The 26,743-nt window shown below is 40.8% G+C and overlaps 2 protein-coding genes across 3 annotated transcripts in view; one reads left to right on the top strand and one right to left on the bottom strand.

Moving 5' to 3' along the window:
* LOC111076513 (nuclear hormone receptor FTZ-F1 beta) overlaps positions 1 to 19,466 on the bottom strand; it is a 29,219-nt gene extending 9,753 nt beyond the window's left edge. The window contains exons 1-2 of one of the 2 annotated variants that reach the window (XM_022370332.2): positions 19,427 to 19,466; positions 17,855 to 18,207 (exon numbers count right to left, since the gene is read on the bottom strand). The gene's annotated coding sequence lies outside the window, so the exon portion shown is untranslated. Of the gene's footprint in view, positions 1 to 17,854; positions 18,208 to 18,858 lie in introns of both variants that reach the window. The other variant, XM_022370330.2, reaches the window with a different exon arrangement.
* Positions 19,467 to 23,679: 4,213 nt separating this feature from the next.
* On the top strand, positions 23,680 to 24,935 carry LOC111076512 (proline-rich extensin-like protein EPR1). Its single transcript, XM_022370329.2, is given in 3 exon segments — positions 23,680 to 23,766; positions 23,842 to 24,010; positions 24,013 to 24,935. Coding segments are annotated over 3 exon segments (918 nt in total). The 5' UTR covers positions 23,680 to 23,763; the 3' UTR covers positions 24,759 to 24,935.
* The last annotated feature ends 1,808 nt before the right edge of the window (positions 24,936 to 26,743 follow it).

Raw genomic sequence — 26,743 nt, 5'->3', positions numbered from 1 at the left:
CGCCAAAATTCGAGTGTAAATCCCATCAAATGTTTGAAGCACATTCCACACAGCACAGACACAAACACAAACACACATTATAATCCTTAATGCTTGCATAACAGACAGAGAGGGGCCACAGAAGGCCAATTTGAGCTGCAGAAAATATGCAACATGCTTCCACAGGCGAGTCAGAGTCAGATACAGATTTCAGATTTCAGATTCCAGGTACGAGGTGTTTTTATGTGTGCTTTGCTGTGTACCTCCAACACCTTTCGCCAATTGCAAACAAAGACCCCCAGACCCGATCCGGGTTATGTCTACGGCTATAGCACCATAACTGGTGGATACAGAGAGGAGTAAGAGAGGCAGAGAGGCAGAGAGAAGTAGGAGAGACACACAGGGAAATACTAGGGGAGTCCAACAATTGCAAATTGCATTACCTGGGCCAAAAGGGGGCAGCACACATTTTTTCTCTCTGCCTCCCTGTGAGTGTGTTGCGAGTTTTTTGATTAATCACCTCGACCCGAGTGGTGTGGCATAGCAGGGTGGCAGGGTGGCAGTGTGGCAGGGGTTTGGGTGAGAGAATGAGGCAAATAGTGGGTAGAGGGGAAAACATAGGCATGTCATTAGCATAATGTGCAACAGAAGTTGCCATATGGAAAATGGCAAACAAATTGCAAAACATTGTGCTGCACACACAAAACAACAACAACAAAAATGAACAAAAAGCCAACAGGTTAGACATGTCATAGATACAGTAACACATAAAATACAGTGTGTAATAGATGTGTAAGAGCCGTTTGGGGATTAAGAAGAGCCATGGGAATTTAGTGGAATATTTATATTAATTTATGAATTTTTAAAGATTTTTAAGTGCTTAAATATGTGAGAAAGTACTTTGAAATAATCTGCAAATAAAATACAGCTAGTTCTTGCAACTTTCTGTCACAAAAAAAGGGTGCAGCGGGTCATGCGGCAGCGCTCCTCGGTCGTATATACGCGTGTAAAGAGTTTCTTCTGCAAGTAAATTATTATGCTGCAATCGTAGAAGGTCCGCGAAACCCCTTTAGAACTACTTGTATCAAGTCAGAAAGCCTGCCAATCGAATCCTTAATATTATCTACCATAAGGAAGAATCGTAACTACTCAAGTAAAGGCATAAAAACCACGTCACTCAACCTTTGAAATACAAATTATTTACTACTATTTTTCATTTATGAAACTTACTGTACCTGCATATATTTCTCAATATATTCTATTCACACACAACAGCGCACATATGACATTATCCCATAAAGACCCGGGCATTGAAAACTGCGTGGTCGTTGTCAGGCGATTGAATGGCCAGGTTAGAGTTTCCTCCTAATGCCATTTGCGGCCATTTAAGCTATGGAAAATTATAAATTATAAAAAATAATACATACATATTTCTACAATACATATATACATATACATATATACATACATACATATGCGCAGACATTTGAAAGAACTTGATTTTCAACAGGTGCGTCGTCAGGTCTCGTCTCTTGTCTGGGCATCGAGCATTGAGCATCGATATGGCCACCGCTTCGTTCGTTTTCGCAGCAACAACACAGAATGAGGGAAAACCGGTACAAGAAGTGCACTGGAAAAACTAATTTTAAGCAGAATTCGACTGCCTTTAAAGTGATTGGCAGTCACGTGTAAACGTTGCATGAAACACGATCCAACACAGGAGCATCTTTTATTCAAGAATGTGGAAGTATAAGAAGTTGATGGCCTTTCAACTGAGATGCAACCAAAGATGCCAGTAACACGTTGAATGTTGAATAGAATAAGAATAAAATAAGTCCAGAATGAGGTTGAAGGATGAAGATATATCCATTGAGAATTGCTACTCTCTTAGGCATAATTTAATTTAATTGAGATGAGAATTCTGTACACTCACAAGTACCTTAACAATTAAATATTTTAACTTGAATTCCTCGACATACATATTTTCCTAATCAATTCTAATTCTAAGGGGTAGAAGCAAGGGGTTCGCTTATTCTCGCAGTGCATTTGCACAGCAAAACTAAAACCAAATAAAACGAACAAGTTTTGTCGCACAGTCCTCAGGCAAGGCAGCAAAACCAGAAGACAACTTTGTCAACGTCTCTCGCAAGCCGTGTGTCGAGTGTCGTGTGTGTGTTGCAGTGCAGCAGAGCCACCAAAGCCAGCAATCTAACCAATCTAACGACCCAGACACACTCCATGGACTGTGCTGTGCGACTGCAAAACTGCAGCCAACTGCATGGCCCCACAGCCTGGCTCCGACCACCGATCCACCTTCCAGACAACATTTTCGGGGCGTTGCAAGCCACAGTCTTCGGGCCTTCAAGTCTTCAGTTGTCGTCTGCATAACAATTATGGGTTTACCGTTCGACAAACAGGAAATGTTACGCTTGCGCACATTTTTTTTATTCTTTTTTAATTTTTTTTTTACGCTTTTTTAAGTTGCTTTTTGCATTTTTAATGGTTAGCGACACTCCCTGACGGTTTTTTCATGTGCAGAACTTTGGCATCGCCTTCTGATGATGCCTTCTTTTTTCTACCAATGATTCCACTTCTTTTTCTCCAATGATTCCACCCATTGCCCTCCAATGTTTCCTTGTCTTTTTAGCTCCAATGAATCCCCGCTTTCTCTCTGGGTAGCCCTTTGATATTTCCTTTTCTTTTCCTCCCATAATTCCCCCTCCTTCTGTATGTCATCATTTTGTTGTGGGTTTATCAGGTTCGCGGGGCCTTCAACCCATCGTCGGAGTTCCGATTGCCGCACTATCAAAATCAACAAAAGATAACACACACATGAAATGTAAGAGGATCGGCCACGGGCGAGAGAGTGGGAACGAAATACCAGACATCTCACAAAAGTTTATTTATAAAAATTTGTTTTGGTTTTTTTTTCCTTTCTTTTTAACTTGTTTCCAGCTGTTCCCGGCGATTGCCGCCCCAAGGTCGTTTGCATTGTATATTTTTGTTCTAAATAAAAGTACAAACGATTGGGGGTTTTATATAATACATACAAATAAGAAAATTTAACGCCCGGATCAACAGATATTTGTCCGCACACCATTCACCTTCTTCTCCTGTGTTGCCTAGCAATATCTGAGTACTATTTACGATCGTAAATCACGGAGTGTTTCGATATAAAAAAAACTGGTTTTAATTTAAACACATTTTGGCCAAAAACTAATGGCAGAGGGTTTTAATTTAATTAATATAAAATATACAAAAAATGAATAATTTATATGGCGGATTGCAAACAAGTTTGAAATCTCACAAGACAGTTTTTTTTTTGCAATTATCATACAAAAATGTGCAAAAAAAAAAACGGCAGCATCATAGAAAAATAGTTAATTTTTATGTTGAGACTTTCCCATGACGAGAAATCTCGAGCTGTGGCTCTGGACACCGATTTGGTCTGATGATCAGAGAGGATCTACACTAAGGGAAAATCCCATGGACAGTAACCAGTTTTTTAATATAATTTGTAGACCAAAGAAAGATCTTTAAAAAGGAACGAAGAACTTTTAACTCTAAATTAAATCTACAATTTGAAATAAAGATATTTAAAATTATTTCGGCATATTTTCTTGATTTTCTTAGGATTTGTTTCTGTCTTAAAATCATGAATCGTTTCCTCGTAGACTAAAATTTCGCTTTATAATCTACAATAAATCTCCCAAAACTGCAATACAATTTCAATTTTTAGTTCATTTATTTTACTATCTTCTTTAGTGTTTTTTCTCAGTGTACTTGCAATGCACTTTGCCTGCCATTTGCCACGCATCAAAAAAAAAAAAAGGCAGCACCAGCAGCAGGAAAAAGAAGGCCTGAAGAGTAGGCCCCCTTAAACAGAGTCATTAAAATGTTGGTAGCTCCTCTGGGAGGCTTCGCTGCTCAGCGGCGCATGCAAAGCAGCAGGCAGGCCCCTGAGACCAGAGGAGCAGTTCAGGAGCAGGTTGCTCGATTGACCAGAGAGAGCCAGTCCCCAAGCAGCAGGTTACAGAATGGCACTGGGCAAAATAAATATGAAGATATTCGAGGCAAAAAAAGAGTAACTTCGGGATACAGAGAGACCTTAGAGAACACTGGAATACAGATGATAATTATCATTTACTTTGTACTGGCATTGGAACGAATAACCTCCTGTTGCTGCGTAAATTAAAAAATCATCTGTAAATCTTTCAGACATTTCTTCCATCTAGAATCTACCTCCCAAATCGTTCTCCCAGTGTAATCTCTGGGGCACTAGCACCTCCATACAGCCGCCCACCATCGATGCAACGCACTGGAAAACGTCTCGCACATTGACTTCTTTTACTTTTTCTAAGCCCCCGGACTCCAAGTTGGACTCGCTTTTAGTATTTTATTTTTTGTTGCCACTCTTTTTTGTTCGTTTTTGGCTTTTCTTGTTCTCCTGGAACTCGTTTCAGCAGAGCTCCGGCTGCTGCTGCTGCTGCTGGGTGGGCATAATGCAGGTCTCGTTGTTGCCTCTGGGCACTGCCTCTGTCTCTGCCACTGCCTCCGCCTCCGACTTGGACTCTGCCTCTGACTGTGACTGCTACTTCGACTCTGCGTGCGTTTAATTAATATCAAAAGCCAACTCGCGGCGACGCGTACGTGCAAAATACAAGTATACGGCCTGGCGATGCTTGGCTAACAAACAAAAAAGTGGAGAATAAACAGCAACAAAAAAAATATAATAAAAACTGCAAACTTAAAAAAAAATACTGCACGCTTTAAACATGAAAAGAAGGCTAGCTGCAGGGGTCTATTCGCTTTTGGAATGCCCTTAGAACTTGATAGTTCAATGCTTAAATTTGGTTGATTTGTCAACCAACACACATGAATTTAGAGAGTGTGGAATTTTGGTAGATTCATCTTAAGTAATGGAAAAGTTTTCCTTACAAAGACCTATTTTTTTCAGCAGTTTTACTCGCAATAGCTATAAGAAATAGGTATTAAATATTGATTAAATTTCCCTGAGCTGCAAAATCTATGAATAAACCAGCATTTTATTTTCTATAATTGGGTTGAATTTTCTATAAACACATAAAGATTTTTCTCACATTAGAATAGTTATACGAGCGATGGTTGCTATGCTAACTTTATTATATAGTGAAGATTATCATGGTACGGACTTAATTATTTTCTGCAGCAGAGAGAACAACTCTGAGCTAAGTTTTGAATTAAGAGACGTACATATATCGAAAGAAACAAAATAAATATATATATATGATATATTTACCACCTTCCATGCATTGCAAATATCTTCTGCCAATCATAATACCCTCTGCCAGAGTATTAGTACAAAACAAAACAAAATAAACCCACAAAAATACTCTGGCAAGTTGTTTTGGGACAAGGTTGTTGCCGATCGAATGCAGCTGAGTGGCGGTGTTGCTGTTGCTGTTGCTATTGCTGGTTTTTGTTGCTGTTGCTGTTGTGTGTTAACTGCAATTTGGTTGCATGCGTGTTGGCATTCGGCTTTTGGCCAAGTTAGATGAGGCTGGCTATTGGGTTTTGGGTTCGTTTCGATTTTGGTATGGCTTTGGCTTGGAGTTGATCAAACTGTTTTTGGCAGGTTGCAATTTATTAAGTGTTATTGTGTAATCGATAAACTGGCACGATTGCCTCGGATTGCAACTGATCCGAACACCGAAGCAAAGCGAGCTAGCCGCAAGCCAAGGCAAGGCATTCAAGTAATTTTTGCGAATAATTTACAAAGAATTGGTCACTTGGATAGTTCTTTTGGTTCACATATAAATGATTTTTGGGTGTGTGAGATTTTAGAGACGATTTTAAGATCAAAGAAGTTGTTGTATGAGGAAAATCAAGGGATTGAATATGTATTTGGGGTCCTAAAAATGAAGATTTTATATCTTTTTATCTTGCTGAGTGCTATAGCATTTACAATTTCAATCGAAAGAGAGAGAAAAACCCCGAGGTAAAAGGCATCCCAAAGAGCCCGAATTCCCTTTATAAAATTGAAGCCTCCCAAAGCGATCCAAATGAAATAAAATCCAAATCAATAGACAAAGAGAGAAGCAGCATCAGCAGCACAACTCTCTATGTCCACACAAAATACTGTTAATTTCAATACACAGAACTAAGTGCCGTTGCTCGATTTGCCTTGGCCCTGTGCCCAAATGTACCTCTCTTCCTCCCGTAGCCCACCCCCCTCCACTACACTCTCTTTACCTATTTGCTGTACTACGACACTCACTGTCTCCCTCTCTTGCTTGCACTTGCATATGGTAAGGTCTCTTTGGGAATGGATGGGATGGGATGGAATGGGATGCGCTGGTCTCTCACTTTGTCAACAGCTGCATGGCGGCGCACAGTTCCCCTTCCTCTTCTACTACTCCTTCTGCAATGCTCTGCTTCTTCTTCTGCTGTCGTGTGCATCTCTCCTGCCCAACGCTCTCCATCTCTGCTCTCCCTCTCTCTCACGTTTGCACTCGCTGCGCGTGCATTTCCAGCTGCCCCTCTTTTTCTTCCACTTTACTATTACATTTTTCGGGCAAGGTCATCAGCGAGACAAAGTCAATGGCCGCCAATGACCTCTTCTGCGACTGTCTCGCTCGCTTGCTATGTCTCTGTCTCTGTCGCGCTCTCTCTTTGGCTTTGGCTCGTTCTTCGGCTCCTCTGCTTTCTCATACTTCTTCGTCGTGGTCGTCGTGGACTGTTGCTGCCGCCTCATTTTACAACTTGTTCTTGGCATTGGCCACACACCAGAAGGAGAAGAACAAGCAGCAGCAGCAGCAGCAACATCAGCAGCAGCAGGAGCAGCAGCGGGAGTGCCATGCAGACGTAGCATACATATGTAGGTGTGTTGGTGGTGAAGAGTGAGAGAGAGAGAGGGGTGGAGGAAGGTGTGTTGTGGAGAGAGGTGCGTGAAGAGCGGAGGTAAGAAAAGCCAGTCAGCATGACGTGTTACTTTTTATTGTTGCTGCTGCTGCTGCTGCTGGTGTTCTTTATGCTGGCTTGCTCTCCCTCTCACACTCGCTCTCTCTTGAATTTCTCTTTTGTAGTTTCCTCTTTATTTGCTTGGTCTTTTAATACCCCGCAGCAAGTGTAAGATGGAAGGGTCTGATGCGTACAGCAGTAGGAAGAAAGCAAAAATATCAGCACCAAAGTACAAATCATAGAAGATAAAAATGTCTTTGGCCGCCATCAATGGAAGGAGTTAATTAATGGTGTAACTATTTGTTAGTTTCTAATTACTCGCTGCTAACTATGGATCAGCAAAGGGTATCAATCGCTTCGACAACCCAAATCGAACCGTCGTCTCTTCTTGTTTTTTTTTTACGACTTGGCAACAAGTCTTTGTCGTGTCTCCGGCTGCTGGTTCGTCTTCTGCTTCTTCTTCTTATGCTGCTGCTCCTGCTACTTCTTCTTCTACTTTAGTTCTGCCAATGTTTGAACGTCTTTGGCCTTTCTTTTGTTTGCTCCTCTCTCTCTCTCTGTCTCTTTCTGGGCCTCAACTTTGCTCATATATTGCTCTTTGTGTGTGTGTTTCCCTCCGCTACCCACCGCTATTCTCTTCTCTTTCCACTGTGTTTTAAGTTTAGTTCTTCTTTATGTCTTTGCTGCCTCTGTCCGTCCGTCCGTCCGTCCCGCAAATGTGTCCAATGATCTCTTTCGTTCTTTGAGCTGATTTTTATTGTCTTTTGTTGTCGTTGGCCCGTTCGTTCTTTTCTGGAGTTCTACAACCTCCGGGGCATGGCATCCACATCCACATCCACATCCAAACATCCATTCTCCACTCTTACCATCTCTTCCTTCAGTTCTTCCCTTACTTCTTCCACTCCTTGCCCCCTCTCTTTACACTCTTTTTTCTTTTCTTTATAAATTGCGCCTGTCAATTGTCATTGTCACCCGCTGGCGCTGCCTGCTTGACAGAGTTTGACAACTCTGTTGGCAGGGCAGAGTTGCACAGGTGGTTGCTTTTCGATTGAAGGAAAGATTATTCTAGCTGTAATAATTATCCGATTTGAATTATTTTTACAGAACTGACCGATAATAGCTGAGACTACAAATATGCGGAGATTCAGCATAATATCTTGAGAATTGTAGCTACCAGAGCGGTTTTGAATAGAAAATTTAAAAAATTATCATAATATTCGTAATAGTCACAGCGATCTTTATGACTCCTTTGATAGCTCTAACTCTCGTAGACCCTGGGATCTAGTTGTTCCCTAGGCGGTTCTTTAAACATTTCCAAGCCCCCCGTTCAACGACGACTCTGCGCCACTTAAGTGAAAACATATCCCAAGCCAGAAATAAATGTAGGTACACATACAACTCGATGAGACGCCATAATAAGCAACGCTTCAAAATATATGTTTTCTCAGGTCCTAAATTAAACGAATGTCCTTCAAAACGGGCGACCACTCCATCACATTAAAGATTCGCCAACAAAAGGCATCGCCAGACGGACACAGAACAGGGCAGAGAGCAGGGCACGCAGGAAAGACGAAACGAACACACAGAGAAGAGAATCGTCGTAAGGCTCTCCTCGCCTTTAATCAAAACAAATCCAGTTCATGGGTAGCAGAGAATACTCGAGTGCCAGGGGGGCTGCAGAGTGGGAGCACCACCATACCTACCAGACAGACAATGCCATAAAAAAAAGGGCACAAAAGTGTGGCAACGCGCGAAAACTCAACAGCGCGCACACGGGGAGGAACGAACGACAGGTACGAACTGGGACGACTGGGAGACACAGACACAGACACAACCACAGACAGAGACAGAAGGAAGAGGCCAGAGAGAGAGCCGCTCAAAGGAGCGTTTCGTACATAATTTCAAGGATTTATGTCTTATTCAGGCGCTTTTAGAGCCCGAGCCCCGCAGTAGAGCTCCTCCACAAATGCGCATAAAGGAGCACGAGCACGACAAGCCTGTTTTTTTTTTTTGATTTTGTTGAGCGGTTTGTTTTGATCTTCATTGTGTACGAGCATAAACGAGTCGTTTTTCGTTCGTATGAGGTCTGGAGGTCAGAGCTAAATGAATATGACTATAAGTTTAAGCAGTGGCTAATTGAAGTGATTTACTTTGCCAGTCAAAGCAGTGGCTGTTGCTGTTGCTGATTAAAATCGGGCACAAAGTTTTATAATGAAGTTTTATTGACTTTTATAATAGATAAATTACAGATAGCTCCTAAAGGGTGATCAGGGGTGTCTTTTTGCTACTAAAATAAATATATTTATATGAGTTGCTTATGTCTAGACATCTATGAGACTCTGTAGAATAAATTCTTATAAAGTAGGACCCCAAAATATGTACTATAATCTGTGTCTAAGCTCTAAGGAATAGTTAAATTCAGTTCTCCCTGTTCTTCAAGAGATTTTTCTCTGTTTATCTGCTCGATTTTTATGATTAGTTTCAAGAGAATTTTGTCTGTTTATCTCCCCATTTTTTTGTTGATTAGTTTCGCCGTAGTTTTTTATTTGCTCATTTTCTGCATTTCCCTTTTTATGATCTGTCATAAAAAATCACTATCAAAATAAGTAGAACTCGAAATTATTAGGGTTCGGGCGCAACAACATTCCTAACCCGTATAACAGGTGTTTATCGCATAATTTTGTTGACTTATCTCTCAAAATATTTTGCTCGATTTGCCGGCAGACGAATATGCTTCAAAACATTGCCCGCCCAGACACAGTCCACAAATCACGAGACACTCTGGCTAACAATACAGATTCCAAAACCGACAGAAGCGATAGATAAATCATGCGGAATATCCATTACATTATGGCAGATACTTTTAGAGACTGAAGCACAGCACAACAGAATATAATGATTCATTGGGCCCAAAACGTGGCCGAGCAGGCACACACACACTCACACGAACACAGAGAAAATTCTATGCTATATACAACGACATCTCAAGGTCGTTGCTTGACTTTCTATAGAGAGAAGGCGGAAGGGAGGCATTACGAGTGCGCCGCAGAACGGGCGGGGAGAATCGCTCTTTGATTTTTATTATTTATTTAATTTTTGTGTGCGCTTCTTGAGTGTATTTCCTGTTTGAAATGTGCTAATTTCTTTTATATACACAAATTCTGTATCTTATTTCTTTCGTGTTTACGCTTTTTGCTGAAATTATATAGCCAATGGAGATGTTTGCGTTGAATGGGAGAGATTTGAATGGCTTTAGGTAATAAATAATCGGGCGTTGTCAACCTGTTCCGTGTCTTGCCGGGTGTTCCTATGTATATTGAGTGATTAGGAACATTTGGTTTGAAAATGCTGATGTATTGGGGGGCATTAATTGTGGCATTAATGTGTAAATGTTTCTGGATGTAGTTACTTTACTTATTGAATTGGTTCATGAAGTGTTTTTTTTTGTCATTTTATTGAAGGAATACTCGTGATAGATAAATAAAGTAGGGAAATATCTAATCTACAAGCGTTTTTGATTTTCTCCAAAAATATATATACAATATAGAAGCAATCAAAAGCTCTGCAATAATAGTTCAAGAATTATTTTAATTTAAAATATATGTATATACATATACATATGTATGTACTTCTGATAGCGCTCTTTGTAGCGCTCTGTGAGGCTGCTGCATAGTTGCAAAATATATTCCCCAATTCTTACTTAAACTCAAGAATTCTGTAAGAATTTGCATGCCCCTTAACCAATCGAAAATCGTTTAATAAACCCACTTCCAATCAACGATCAACAGCCTATCAACACTAGTCATCGCACACAGCACAGCACAGCACACCCCCCGCCACCGCAATTAATTACTCGAGTGAATTACGTTTTGGAAGCAGCCATCAACAGCTACGGCCCTTGTGTCAGTCACTCCGTCAATTAACCAGAAAACCAGAAAAGCTCAAAGAACCCCACCAATGATGTATTTTCGTGTTTTGTTGTTTTATTTATTTATACAACACTGAAGGTCAGCTAATAAATCCACCAAAAAGCCACGTTTAAATGAGCTCTCAGACGCTCTCAGACAAGCAAGGGTGGGCTGAGGGACGGGCTATCGAAATTTATGACCATTAGCCAATTTAATTTATGCAAAGAATGAAAAGAATAACTTTGATGATGAATAAGAGAGAGAACACGAAGATGCAGAGCACAAGCAAAAAGCCGATAAAAATCTCATCAAATTAAGGCAAAACGATAAAAATTGATTGGCGGCATGGCATGGGCCACCAAAAACTCCAACTCCAGACACACAACACAACACACCACACCAAAATGCTTTGCAAGGCTTGCTCATGGTCTCCGATTCGAGATACACGATACACAGCTTCAGTTTCAGCTCCAGGTCTAGGCTGGAATTTTAGTTTCGGATACAGCTACAGCTGAGACTTTTGCTTCAGCTGCAGCTTCATCTGTGAAGAACAACTTGAAAGGAGCTTGCAGAATAACCTATGGGAATTGCAAGAACTATAGCTGATATTTTAACCATGGGAATACTCATTTAAATGGATTTATTTGCGGCTTTTTTTTGGGGTAGAAAATTATTTATTTTTATGGAAAAGGTGCTAAAAATACTCACAAAGAAAATTAAGCTTAAGTGAAATTAAACTTTTACTCTAATGCTGCCTACAAAAACTACTCGTTCAGGATGATTTTCCGATAGATATGTAGGTAGATAATAGACTTGTAAATAAGTTTACCAAAAGATATGTAGTTCCATATGTTTCGAATTCTGATTGCCACAAGGATTCATAATGCCAAATTGATCTCAGAGAGGAGTCTACATCCCAAAATGGGATCCTTAAGCTCTTATGGTCTTGAGAGTGCAAGGGGTTCCTGCAGATTCCAAGCATCTTCATCTATCCTTATGCGATATACCCTTCCAATCAAGGGTATTCCTAAAAAAAACAATTTTAGAAACATTTTCTAATGCTTCGCCAACAACTGAGGCTGGGCCGATTGATCTCTAAGGCGCCAGGGGGGGAAAGATTGAACTGCGACTGGTGGACTGTGATTGTGATTGTGACTCTCCCTTCTTCTTCTGCCCTGTTCTTTGGCACCTTCTTCTTCTTCTACTACTGATATTTATGATTCTCCTTCATCTGCTTCTTCGTTCTTCTCCCGTTCGTTCGTCTGATGACTAATCGTTCGAAAATTGCCGCCAGCTATCGGGAATCAGCCTGAACCGACTGCGACTCTGGAGACTTTGGGCTCCAGTTTGGATTTTTGCTTTGGTTTTGGCCTTTGGTTTTTTGGTCCTCTCTTTGGGCTGGTGGTTTGGTTGATTGGTTCCACTCCACGCCATACACTCCCTGCTACCCGCTACCCGCTCTGCTCAAACCCCTCTGGCTCACTCTGGCTCCCCTTCATGTTCTCTGCCCCCGTCAACCACTCCCTGCTGCCTGCTGCCAGCGTCCTGTCCTGCCTCTGAGCAGCCGCCGAAAAGAAACGTGTTTCTTCCTGTTTCAGGTTTGTTTTTGGTTCTCTCTTTTTTTTTTTGCTCTGTTTTTTTTTTCTGTGGGTTTCGTTTGAGTGACGCTTCAAACAGAGTACTTGCCGAGCACGAGAGTACGTGGAGTATGACGCATGCATGACGTTTCCAGTGGCCTGCCTGCAATTTGGGGCTCCGCTTGGGGTTCCTTGTGTGTGTGTGTGTGTGTGTGTGTGTGTGTGTGTGTGTGTGTGTGTGTGGATGTGGGGTTGTCAATTATCTGTTCGTAACAGTGATACACGGGCAATGCAAAGCTGTCTTATCATTGATACACCGGGCTAAAGCTGTCTTTACAGTAATGCCTGAATATGTTGGATAACATACAATGTTGCTGCGGCTGCTGCTGCTTAACGGCATTTGTAACATTTGACAGAAAGTCGTTTCCGCATTCCGTATGTGCAGCTGTATGTAAAATATCACACATTGCTAGAAAATCTCTTTTTTATATACTGAAAAGTCTTTCGAAACATGTTGAATTTAATTTTATAGATTTTCAAATATTTCCAACTCAGTTTGGTTCCAAGCTCTGAGCCTATATTTGACATTTTGGGTCTCTTAATTATTAAAAACTGATACATCAAAAATTTGTCTTATCGTGGCTAAAAATGTTGTAAACTTTCTTTCTTAATTTAACTTAAAAGTCAATAAGAGTTGTATTGGTATTAGAGGTCACACCCTCATATGGAAAGATTTTAAACAATCTGAACTAAGGATTGTCTGCATTTTGCAAGAGTTTAAAATGTATTTTATAAAATTTTTTGTTTCCATAATTTAATACTGAAAAGTTCCTAAATTAATATTCATTAAAATTTCTTTCATATTTTATTCTACAAAGCATCAACGACGTATTGTTCAGTACAATAAAATGTGCAATAAACAATAAAAAAATGTCTGCAAATGTGAGCTAAATATGTTGTAAGTCCGATCCTATTCCCAAATATCAAATATAAAATACTTTCAGTAGGACCCCCCCATTGAGGATTTCTGTTGCCAAACCAAAGTTCAATTTCCAGTCGAACAAAAAGGCTTCCAATTGTTACACAACCATCAACAGCAGCAGCAGCAGCAGCAACAAATAGCAGCAGAAACAAACTGCAACTGCAACAGCAATAGTTGGTTGCAACTGCAACTGCAGCAGCAGCAACAACATTTAGGCAACATGTTTTTATTTTTTTTTGTTGCACCATGCCATGGCCCCTGCCACACAACAGAAAAACAAAACAAAAAAACAGAAAGAAAAAATGCCAAGAAATTGGCCAAAAACTATCATGTTTATATAGACACATATATAGACAACAACAACAACAACAACAACAACAACAACAACAACAGCAACAAAAGAGACCCAGCGAATGTCGGGGCAACGGGCTACACACCAGAGCACAGTTATGGCAATTGGCAAAGTTGGCAGTTGGCGAAAAATCAAACAAAATGGCAAAAACAACAACAGACGGCCAAAAGGCAACGGCAACGGGCGAACTGCAGCAGCCAACAATACAGGAAAGCTGCAAGGAAAGCTGGAAAACGAATTTAGAAATACTCTTGCAGGTTTTGGGTAACTTCAAAAAGGTTAAAGAATTATTTAGGGCCAAATAAGAGAGATTTTTGTAATGAAATACAGTTCTAAAAGAGTTTCCATAATTAATTTATATAAATCTAACTTTCAGAACGTGCCACACGTGCCCCAAAGTACCCTATCTCTCCGGGAAGTGCATAAAAAATGGCATCAAAATGGCAAAAGCAACAATGTTGCGCTTTTCAAAGAGCTTCAGAGACACTCCACAAGCCCCCCCTCTAAATCAACCAGCTTAACAGAGACAAAAAGACAGAGAGAGAGAGAGAGCCAAGTTCTTCTTCTTTTGAGGTTACCAACAAGGTAAACCTGCTGCCATGTTTATTGTATCTTTTATTTTGATCTCTCTCGCCCCATAAACAATAGAACAAAGCGCCAAAGCATTCTTGATGTTCGGCTAGAAGGAACAACTATGAAGGAGGAGGAGGAGGTCAATGCTGCAATTGTTAACTGCTAATTAGCCAAGTCACAGTCAGAGTTACAGGCCGCAAAGAGAGACGAGAGAGGGAGTGGGTGGGGTGAGGTGAGGTGAGGTGAGGTAGTTGTTGGTGGCATGTAACAATTTATGTTTTTGTAAGTGGGGGGGTGTGCTACGACTACGCCTCAAGGCATCCATTCCGAGAACCGGTTAACAGCTGGCAACCAAAAGCCATCGACTGAGCAGCGGAAAATATGTATGATGTGATTTCCTCTGTATTGTGGCAGTTCAAGATCGACATGAGATATGACTAAACTTCAATTATGATCACCACTGGACGTCCTCTTGGAGTAATTGGAGGAGGCCAAAAAATGTACGAAATAGCCATAGAAAACTTTTATGATATCCAATACATTGATTTTTGATTGATAGATCACCAATAAATCACAATCACTCAATTAATCGATTAAAAATTGATACCTCCGCTAAAGATCTATCCCCATCCATCCATTAATCGATTAAAAATCGATAATTTCTCGGTTCACACATGAACATGGGTACAATTAATATTAATAGTAGTACTAGTAGACCTAAATAAATAATAGACCAGAAGGCGATAGGATTTGATTACACAAATAAATAAATATGCAACAGGCAGCAGGAAGGATACGTAGATAAAACCCAAGATAGGTGTAATAAACAGAATATAATCTTTATACTCCAAGTACATCCATCCAAAACTGTATATAAACCGAATAAAACCAGCACTCATCGAACACTCCATAGCTGGACATTTATTTGGTGGACATACCCTCCATAGATTCCTCATATTTATCCATTTCCTTGTGCATATTTCTCTCCCTTTACGTCGAAAAATACATGCATTAATCGATTAAAAATCGATACTTCCTTCATCGATTTATCATACTTATCCTCTGCAGCAACGCGACTCTTACTTGCATACATTTTCACCATAAATCTGTTGCACGCCACAGTTGCCCCATTACCGCCACATTAAAATCCCCCATCCCCATTTGGGTGTTGCAGCAGCTCCTGCAGCAGGCTTCTGCCCCCCCACACATGCCGCCCCTGCGCTGCCCCACAATCACACCTGCCTTTAGCTGGAGTTATGACAACAAAAGCTGTAAATTAACATTCGGGGCCGCACACACACTTAAAAGGAGTTCAAGAACATAAACAAGCAGCAGACGATGCGGATGGACAGCCCCAGCCACCAGCCACCAGCCACCAGCCGCCAACCGCCAGAGCCAATCAACTTACAAAATTCGCGGTTAACCTTCCTCCAGAGAGACAGGCAGAGAGGGAGAAAAGAGTCGCAGCAGTCGATGATAAAAGTAAAAGACCACCGCACATAAACCCAGTTTACGAAATGAAAAGGAGAAATACGGAGAGAAAAACTGCAACAACAGCAGACAGAACAGATAAAGGGATTCGACTATGGGAGTACCCTATACTCAGGTGTGTGTGTGTAGAATGTAAACGAATAAAAACTCAACAGCCGAGCACTAGCCTAAAATTATCCAAAATTATTGAATTGAATTAAATTAAATTAATATAAAAATTATTTCTTGTTTTACTTGCACCAATCGAGTTGATTTTCGGTAGACAGCTAGATAATAGCATATACGTACATATACAGACCTACTAAATGTTATTCGTATTACTTTTAAAAGTGTGGATAATACAACTATTTTTCCACAGATGCACAAGCGAAAATAGGGGCTGTGTGAGATTTACTAAATTCCCCGATAGCATTTAAAATTTCCTTCATTCTTTGATTTCGTTGATCTGGATTGATTGGATTATACAACTTTAAATTTCCAGGGTACTAAAACGCGCAAAAAGAACAGCTAATAAACACAAAAACCGCAAGCCGACGTAGTCAAAATAATAATGAGCCCCTCCAACATTTAAAATGGTTTATGAGACAGACGGACAGATCCACCAATCCACCGATCGACCGCTCCACCATGCTCCAGTCCGCAGTCGCAGTCTCTTCCAGCCTTTTCTCAGCCTCAACCTCAACCTCATCGTCATCGTCATCGCTGTACACCTACGGTGCTGCCCCAAAGAGTCTTTGGCGAGTCTTTGATTTTTCTGGGTCAAGCTACACGCGAAAGCAGCAAAAACAGAGAAGAAGAAGAAATGTGTGTCTGTGTGTGTGTGTGTGTGTGTGTGTGGTAGAGTTCAAAACGTGCCTGGGTAATATTGTTCAAAAGGTATGCATTGGCCCACAGTACTCTCCAAAATCAGCAATGCCCCTGCTCTGCCACATACCCCTACCCTTTTGATCACCGCTCTGTGATCTGCTCTGCTTTTTCTTTCAGAAACAATTTCCGGTGTTGGCCTACGGTGGGTTTCGGGTACGGTTCGGTTTTCGGGGCTGCAATTGCACTTCGCTTCAAAATGAGTGAGTCAGACGACGCCAACGGTTCGAAACTGGGAGCCAGAGCCAAAGCCAAAGCCAAAGCCAGGGACAGAGGCCCCCAGGGAATGGTGGCTTGCCCCTACCCCTTCCAGTTATATATACGAAAGTAGTTCAAGTGACCAACGGCGCCGTTACATTTCACTGGTTATGAATTGAAGTGGTTACCGGGTAGCGTCCAGCCACTCGGAGCCGAACTTCAGTCACCTTACCCTCCCACTCCACTCCACTCCACTCCACTCCATTCCACCCTCGCTCTGTCTTGCACTCCTCGCGACTCCTCTTCGCTGGTGTACAGTACATCGAGGCGTTAATTAAATTGTTTTGATTTTGTGATGCTTGAAAAGGTCTTTCTTGTGCCGTGCAGGGGGGTATTAGTGCCGCCTCAAGTGGGTGCATTATGGAGCGAAACAGAGAGAGAAATATGGTAGCTTTGCTCTGGAAATTTCATCCAGATTGAGATAGATTTCGTAAATACGTAACTGCCACATAAAGATCGGCTACAGAGTCAGTCTTTATTTATTGCGAAATTTATATTGATTTAAAATTACGCGTAATATTAAACAGGTGAATATATTTCCCCTCCCAAGCTATACATATAAGAGAGCGATGCAGCATGGTATGGGGAAGATATTCAAAGTAAATAGAGAGAGTCGGTCTTTTGCTACCCTGTTGGTAGGTCCTGCTTGTGTGTTACTTATAAAAAGGGCATCGAAAACGAAATAAAAAGAGAGGAAGAGGGGCCAAGAGTATGAAAGATGGATCATGGCTGTTCGGCTTCTGCTACTACTTTCTGTTACTCTACGTCTAATATGGCTCTTATCTTTAAAGTGTACTTGGATATTATACCAAAAGAGAAGAGAGAACGGATAAGTTTGAACTAATAACTGCACATTCAACTTGACAGCAAAAGCAAGTGGTCGATTAATCGAAATACTTATATACTTATTAGCAACTATCTTGCCACTTACCATTTTCAAAATTATTAATTATTATATTCCAATTGTCCGTTTTGGTTCAGTCTAAAAGATTCTTCTTCGTGGTGGATATTTTCCCTAAACAATTTTCCGTTGTTGATACGACTTTTTGTTGTTTTTGTGGGTCGGCCCCAAGGCCAGGGCGCTTTTTGATTAGTTTTCTATAAAATTGATTATTGTTTGCACCACATTTTTTTGATTAAACACTAAACATTTTTCATTAAATATTTTTACGTAGAAAATTTGTGTAGATTATTTATTTTTGCACAGTTTGCACGTTTGTGTTGCCGTTGGATTTTCCGAAATTATTGCACGAGAAAATTGCAGTCGCAGCTTTGATTTTTCACCTGTGAATTATTAACGGTAAATTACACACTCGCACTGGTACACTGGTATGGTATGGGTGGGAGGGGAGGTAGAACAAGAACGAGCAGCAAATGGACAATAAAATAAACAAACTGCAGCTTCACTGTGCGCGAAGAGAGAGAGAGCCGAGTGAGAGAGAGGGAGAAAGAGAGGCCTTGCAAAACTTGTTGAAGTTGCAGTTGCAGTTTTTTTCTGCACACACACACGCCATTCCCAATAAGAACCTACACACACACACGCAGCAGCAGCTTTCTTTGGGTGTGTGTGTGTGTGTGGGTCTGAGAGCAGCGACTTTCTTTAGCAGTATTTCCGGGCACGAGAGTGCGAGAGAGAGTCAGTCAACGACTGTTCATTGGATTTGTAATTCTTTATTTGAACAACTTTTTGTTTCGGAAGATTGTAGATTTTTGTTTCTTTGAGCAGTAGAAGATTTAATACAAATAAAAAGTTTGGCCACCAAAACGTTCATTTCTCTTTTTGCACTTGCTTGCTTTCTTCGATTCTGCCACTGTTGCTGTTCTGCCGCGGTCACAGCTCTGCCCTCAGCTTGCGTTTTATTTTACACGACACGACAGCAAGCTCTCTCGCTCACGCTCACGCTCTAGCACCGCTCTTGTTGCGTTTTTCCTCACCTTTTGCAGAGTTTATTGACATTTTCAGCATTTGCTTTGTGCGCTGCTTTCTTCCTCTGCCCAGAGCTGCGCTCTTCTCTCATCAGCGCTCTCTTTTCAGCGCCCCGTTCTATCGTGTCGCTCTATGAGTGTCCGTTTGTGTGTGTGTGTGTTTGCGTGTGTCTCACTCTGCCGCTTAACACTTGCTTTTTTGTTTACAATAAAGAATAACCTTCAATTTTATCTTATTGCGCGCCCGTCACTCGCTATATTTGTGTTACTCTTCTTTCGGCCCCGATTTTGGTTTGATTTGGATTTTCATATGCAATTGGAATAAAACCTGTGCCCTCTGCCACATTTCCATTGCACTTTTGTTTGCGGCCTTGCGGCTGCATGGGTATGGGTTTTTTGTTTAATACAATTTAACTTGAACGTTTCGGTTGTTTTTATTTGTTGGGAAATTCACACACACTTCACTATTTTTCATCCACAGTGCCATGTAAAAGGCATTATCATACATTATTTTTAATATTTCCGGATTTTTCTTTTACTTGACGTTTCTTTCGTATTTTTTTTAAATTTTGTTTACCTGCGACTCAAAAACGCAACGGAATCGGGTCAGGGAAAAAATTTTGTGGTGGGGGTGGCGGCAGTGTGACCGCAGATTGCAAGTTTCAAATTCCGATATTTGAAAATGAAACCTTTGGCCAAACTCAAAAATATGGTCTCTATTTTCTGGTTGGGAATGTGTACTTTTCCCAATTGCAGAAAAACGGTATGGGATTTTTCCCAATTGCGGAGAAACGGTATTGGAATTATAAAAATCCAATTGCAGCTCACTTCTTGACGCAAAAATGAGAAATTCCAACTTTCTAGTATCTCTAACTATTGCAAACTCAAAAACGCAACGGAATCGGGTGCGCTAAATGAGCGGTCATTTTGAAAAGTACTTAAATATATTAAAAATAGATTGAGATATACCTTTATATACCGTAAATACACTTTGAGCTCGATTTTGACGACAATTTTGATCTCGAAAACTATATAAATATACCGTAAACAGTCAGGCTGGACCATTTTTCTTGGCCACCAGTATGACTACGGATTTGTCGATCAAATATACTCTCAGAAACCTTCTCATTTTTCAAAATGTACCGTAATATATCGGGGAAAAAATTAATTTCTCTCAGACTCATTTTTGCGTTGTCAGTTCGAGTGGTTCATGAACTAACTAGTTCACCTTTTGCTGCAGCCGCTTGCTTTTGTCAGCTGGCAAATTTAAAAGTGCGCGGAAAATACAAAATTCAAATTTAGAAAAATAAAAAACAGACATCACCACGAGACCCACCAGCTATAGCAGCTATCGGATATAGTGAGCTCCCCATGCCCCACTAACACTTTCCCACCTGCTTGCTGCATTCAGCTGCTAATCTCTTCATTTTCTCTTGCAGAATCTCTGCTCCGTATCCAAGATACCGTCTAAAAAGTAATTTAGGGCGGGGACTACTCTATCAGACTATTATTACTGGTTATTTAAGGTATATTATTACTATTATTTTTATTATTAAATTATTATTAATCTTTTATTTTCCAAACTTTTTTTGTCTGCAAGTGGGCCATGCCTAAGCATAGATTTGCCGCATTTTAAAATCAGTTAGCAACACATTTACGACCGATTTGCCAGCATTGCTACTAAATTATTTATTAGGCAACATTTGGAATGATAAATTGGTGGCATATGTAAATGAGAATGGCCTGCAATCCCGCCTCAATGCAAATTGCATATTATTAATAATTCTGAGCGCACAGACAGACACACAAACTAAAACTAAAATTGGCTTAAACATATTTGTTGTAGGTTTTTGAATATGGTTAGCTAATTGGTTAATTAAGTTGGACCAAAGCTAATCATTTTTATGCAAGCCATTTTGCTGTTGCTTTTCTTGGGGGCTTTTGTGACGTTTAAATTGTTAGACGTAGAGCATTTAAAGCGGATGATGACGACGCCTCCGTTTGGCTTATTTGCCTCTTTTTATGCGTTTGCCTTTTTGGTCACACACCCCAGCCAATCCGATTCCGATTCCATCCTCCGAACTGACTGATGGATGGCCCCATAAGTGGGCTAAGCAAATTCGCGACAACGATCCGCATGAACTCATTTCGCTGTAAGTGAAATATGCTTTCAAATGCTTGGTCTGCCCTGCATAAATGCATTAAACATTAACAAATACGTGTATGTAAGCGAGCAGATCAACAGCCATGATTAGTTCAGTTTATACAACAATCAAACAATCAAAAGAAGAAAGAAAACACTTTGTCTGTCATGTCTGGGGCGTCTCTCTGAAGGTCACAGTAGCAGCAGCAGCATCAATGCACGAAAAATCAATTCAAAATATATATGTCAAACAATCAAAATTCATGGAAACAATAACGAGGGGAAAACGAAGTAAAGTTGCACCTTTTTTTGGACCGCTTTAATGAGACAATGCAAATGGAGATGTCAAATGTATTAATTTAAATATATTTTTTTTAATGTCAATTAATTTAATTGCTTTTAAAAATAATTCAAGTCAGGATAGGCATTAGTTTTTGCCAAAAGAAAACGATATGATGAGGCAAGGATCCTACTCATAATTATTCGCATAATACTTTTTGGTCCATCTGTTTTCGATAAATCTTTGACTTTCATAGAAAAGAAGTTAAAATTATTTATCGTATCAGATATGTAAGTATATGTATGTACATATCTCTGGTATATCTTTGTTCTGATTTTAATTTATCTGATAGAATCGAATATCTTATTTCTTATTATAATTCATCTGCTAGAATTCTTAAATCATTTTGCTATATTTTCTTTCATTAAAAAAAAAGGTTCCCGAAAACTAAAACTATATTGCCTAGAAATAGTATTCCACAGAATTCAGAAACTTACAAAAATCATAATACCCTCTTTAAGGGCATATACAAAAATTGCCACCTCATGATTGAGTAAAAGTTCACACAATCAAAAAAAAAAAAGGAGAAACAAACTGCCGCCTAAAAGTGAAAATAGTGCGTGCCACAGCGAAATGATTAAAATTGATGTTGCGAATAAAATAACAATTAAAAAATAGTGCCATACAAACGTTGTTTGGTTTGCATTTGATGTCTTGATGTCTTCATGGAGTTATTACATAGACAGGGCTGGACCGAACACAGAGCCAGACCCACAGACCCATCGACCATGTGGCCGACCCTAAATCATATTCAAATTAATTAAATGACGGCCGTTTGCCGGCGGCCAGGGCAGGCAGCATAAGCAGCTGTTTCATTAGCTTACAAGTTCACTGAGATTAAAAATAGTAAGTCCAGCGGGCATCCTTGAGTTTTTTTATTTTTTGTTCGCTGGACAAGCTCCAGCGGCGGACAAGCGGCGTCGGCGTCCAAGCATGTAGTTTGTGGCCATTAGCACCGACTAATAGTTAAAGCAGACAAATTTCCGCTAACCAAAAGTCTGCTCTGAGTTTAAATAGAGAGAGGGAGAGAGAGGGAGAGCGAGAGAGAGAGGTTAACCTTTGACATTTGAATTTTTGTGCGGCCCTTAAATTGATTGTGTACACACTTCTGCCCCCACATCACATGGCATGCAAATGAGTGTTGGCGTGTCCATGGCTTGCCCTATTGACATTGCAAAACCCCCAGCCGGATAGCGGTACGCGATGGCAGGTGAGCGGCAGATCATCCACTGCCTCTACGCACACGCACACGCACACGCACATGCACGCGCGCGCATGCGCTCAAGCCGGTAGCGAAAGACAGTGAGAGAGAGAGAGTGCGACTGTTAACCCTTAGGGGGAGTTGCGGGGCACTTATAACTTCGTTTTGAATGCATATAGATTTAATGCAAGATGCAAATGAACCATCATACCATTTACAATTTACATAAAATTATATTATATTAAAATACTTTAACTATATTCATTAATAAAGATGTGTACCTAATAGGTTCAATATATAGAGTTTACAACACTCTAAATTTTTGCACAAACGTTTTCAGAGTGTAATAAAAACTAAGGACCTTTCCACAAAACACTTAAAAATAAAACTTAATTATAAATCACAAAAATGTTTAAATTTTTAATCATTTTACAAGCTATTTAACTGAAAAGTGTTGAACATGTCTCCCCATGCAACTTCGCCACTTTACATATGATCTTCAAAATTGGTAAAAACGAAAGAGAAGGAACGTGTGAGTCGCTTCTTGTAACGCGACTCTACTTTACTCTAAAAAATGAAAATTAAAATTTTTTTTAAATATCGCATAAATCATAATCGCAAAAATTTATATACTGACTGAGTACGGGTATAATTAGAGTCGCGTCCCCAGAAGCGACTCACACGTTCCTCCTCGTTGAGCTTATAATTTATGTAGAACTTAAAAAATTTTTAAATTCACATTTTTTATCGTTTTATTGTATCTTTAATATTTTGAAATACACTTGTAACACTTCTCTGCGTTGCACACATCCACTTTTACCACAAATACAATAAACCACTTGACTCTTTTTTGAGTGCGGGTATAAAAAATTAATTTAAATAAATTATAAATTAATAAATTTACACACCCATTGGGGGGTTAACGAACGCTCTCATCTGCTTATAACATTTTTGTTTCCTCTTCTGCCTCTTCTTTGACAAGCAAGACGAAGAAGACCGAGACCAAGACCCCCAAACAGACGAAGAGCCCGAACAAACAGCTGGCCCGAAACCGAAACCGAGACGCATCTTTGGGCCAAGTCTGAAGTTGGTTTTTTTGGTATAAAAGTGGCAGCCCATCTGCAGTGGGTCATCATTCAGCTTCAGTGTCTCTTGGCCAAAGCTTCACCACACCCCAACAAATCCAACGAACTTTGGGCAACTCCCCCCCGTTCCAACGAATCAACAACAATGGTGAGTGGAGTACATCGAGTCGGTCAAGATCACCTGGGCCTCGGATTGCTAATTGATCAACCAATTTCTTTCCAGAAACTCTTCGTGTTTGCTGTGTGCGCCATCGCTGTGGTTGCGGCCGATGTCTCCCATCTGAATCTGGGCGGCGGTGGTGGTGGTGGTGGCAGTGGATACTCGTACAACAAGCCCTCGCCATCGTTCAACATCCCATCGGCGCCGGGTCCAGTTTACTCTGCCCCAGCTCCGGTGTTTACTCTGCGCCAGCACCTGCCCCAGTTTACTCGGCACCCGCGCCACAGTACTCTGCACCTCAGTACTCGGCTCCTGCTCCAACTTCGGAGTATCTGCCTCCTGTTCAGGACATCCCCGCTCCCCAGCCACAGTACTCTGCGCCAGCTCCTGCTCCAGTTTACTCTGCACCTGCCCCACAATACTCTGCGCCAGCGCCTGCCCCAGTTTACTCGGCACCCGCGCCACAGTACTCTGCGCCAGCACCTGCACCCCAGTACTCGGCTCCTCCACCAACTTCGGAGTATCTGCCTCCTGTTCAGGACATCCCAGCTCCCGTGCCCCAGTATTCGGCTCCTGCCCCACCTCCAGTCTACTCTGCTCCTGCCCCACAATACTCTGCCCCGGCGCCCGAGCCTGAGTACCTGCCTCCTGTTCAGGACATCCCCGCTCCCCAGCCACAGTACTCTGCTCCTGCCCCGGCACCACAGTTCTCGCCAGCACCAGCTCCAGTCTACACTCAGCCCGCACCACAATACTCGGCGCCAGCTCCCGCGCCCGAATACCTGCCCCCCGTGCAGGATATCCCCGCCCCACAGCCACAGTACTCTGCGCCCGCACCTGGACCCATCTACTCCGCACCCGCACCCGCACCCCAGCCCCAGTACTCCGCACCCGCACCAGGACCCATCTACTCCGCGCCCGTGGAGCAGCAGTCGTCTGGCTACCAGTACAATGTGCCCGCCAAGCGTTTCCGCTTCTAGGCTGATCGCTGATCGCTGATCAGTGATCATCACAGCCCATTCACGGGAGGAGAAGGAAGGGGAGGATCGATTTTTCGATCGCTTGTTAAATTAACAAGCGGCCTTCCATCTCTCTCCCTCTCGCTTCATTGTTGTTGATTATTTGTTGTTACGCAAAGTTCCCGTTGAGATTTTTTAGCTAATAAATAAAATAAAATTAAAAAACAAATTATAAAAATGTAAAAACACCAAAAAGAGTCCGAGGGAATTGCAAGGGACTCGATCGAACCACTCGAACCACTCGAGTGTTATGCGATACCCCGCTCGATTGCCTGTCTATAGATATTTAAATTTAAGCCATCAAAATTCAGCCATAAAATTCGCACAAGTATTGGCCAAAAAAAAAAGAAGTCACCCAACAACAAAAGATTACACAAAAATGACCTTAGGAGCAGGCCATAACAGCAGCATTGGCAATCGCTGCGGTTGGAGCACTCCCAACGAGAGCTCTCCTCGAGATTTCACTTCACTGAGAGGAGAGTATTTGTGCCGTGCTCAATGGCACTCGATGCAACAGATCATGTAGATCTCCAACACCCTCTCACCCACTAGCACGGTAACATTTAAGGGGATTTACCGAAAGAGCCGCAAGAGGAACCTTCAAAAGAAACTCCAATTTATCCATAAAATGTTGGAATATTTTTGTTGTTGTGAATTTGTAGAGCAGAAGCCCCAGGAAATGATTCATAAAATGTAAGGTGAATATTTTTTGTAACTCTAAAGCGGTTCACAAATTAATAACTCACTTAATTCAAAGTGTACATTTTATGTGGAATTTTTGTGACCCACTAAAGAGGGGCGGGCCCCTTCAAAACCAGAAGTCGAACACATATTTGCCAATTTGCAAGTACACATTGCAGTTTAAATAATTCAATACATCGTATGATCTTTACGAGGCCGCCAATAGTTTTTTTGTTTATTTTTTTGCAGTGAAGAAAATATCACTTGTAGGTTGTCTGACGACAGGCCACTGTATCGTGGAGCACAGTATTTAGCACCTAAGAAGCAAATATGCAACAGTTGGTTGTTATGGGAGGTGCAAGCAAGCAATGAGGCCATCTGCACAATGCAGAAGGTTAAAAAATAATCGGAACAATAAATAATAATAGTAAATTATAAATAATTATTTTCAGAGGGTAACAAAAATTCGCCATACATTTTATACCTTCAATTAGATGAGCTTCTAATTTCAGACACCCTTTAGAGTCACAAAAAATATTACCCATAAATTTTATGGAACACTTCCAGTAGCTGCAAAGCAAAAAATATCCCTACATTCCAGGGATTAATTCGTTGTACTTTTGAAGGTTCCTCTATTGCTAAATCCCCTAAAATATTACACATCAATTGGATTGACCTGAAAATACCATGATAGGGGGTGTTTAATAAATATTATTTTAAAGTTAAATTACAGAGAAAAGTTTACCTTTACTTCGGAAAAAAACTAGATGTATCTATGTATGTGGCAACTGCATTTTACGGTCACTGGCTTTTGATATAGTAATTAATGTGACTATGTTAATTCATCAAACTAGTAGAGATTATGTAAAAATATTTTATAGCTAGCTGTAGATCAAAACTAGTATCAAAATTCCAGGTCTTTTAGCACCTCAAACTGGTAATCAGATTCAAATGTTTTTCCATGGGAAAGAATATATCTTAAAATATCGGAAATAATTTGAAATTTGATTTTTGTATTTTATTAAACATAAATTTAAGCCACACTTGCCACACCAATATCATTAAGCAGATAACCTTTTAACAGCTCTGAATTTTAGTGCCCTCTATGCAAATATGGCCACACAATTTTATGCTAATGGGGCACTCGTACACATAGTGCCAAGCAGATGTTTGATTTACATAGTTTTCACCTTTTTTTTTTATGTTTTTGGCAAACATTTCGAATTTGCGAATTTCTATGCGACTTTCTAAAGCCGATTAAATAA

Source organism: Drosophila obscura, unplaced genomic scaffold, assembly GCF_018151105.1.
Source record: "Drosophila obscura isolate BZ-5 IFL unplaced genomic scaffold, ASM1815110v1 contig_179, whole genome shotgun sequence".
Taxonomy (NCBI): domain Eukaryota; kingdom Metazoa; phylum Arthropoda; class Insecta; order Diptera; family Drosophilidae; genus Drosophila; species Drosophila obscura.
This window is presented reverse-complemented; position numbering and strand designations above follow the sequence as displayed.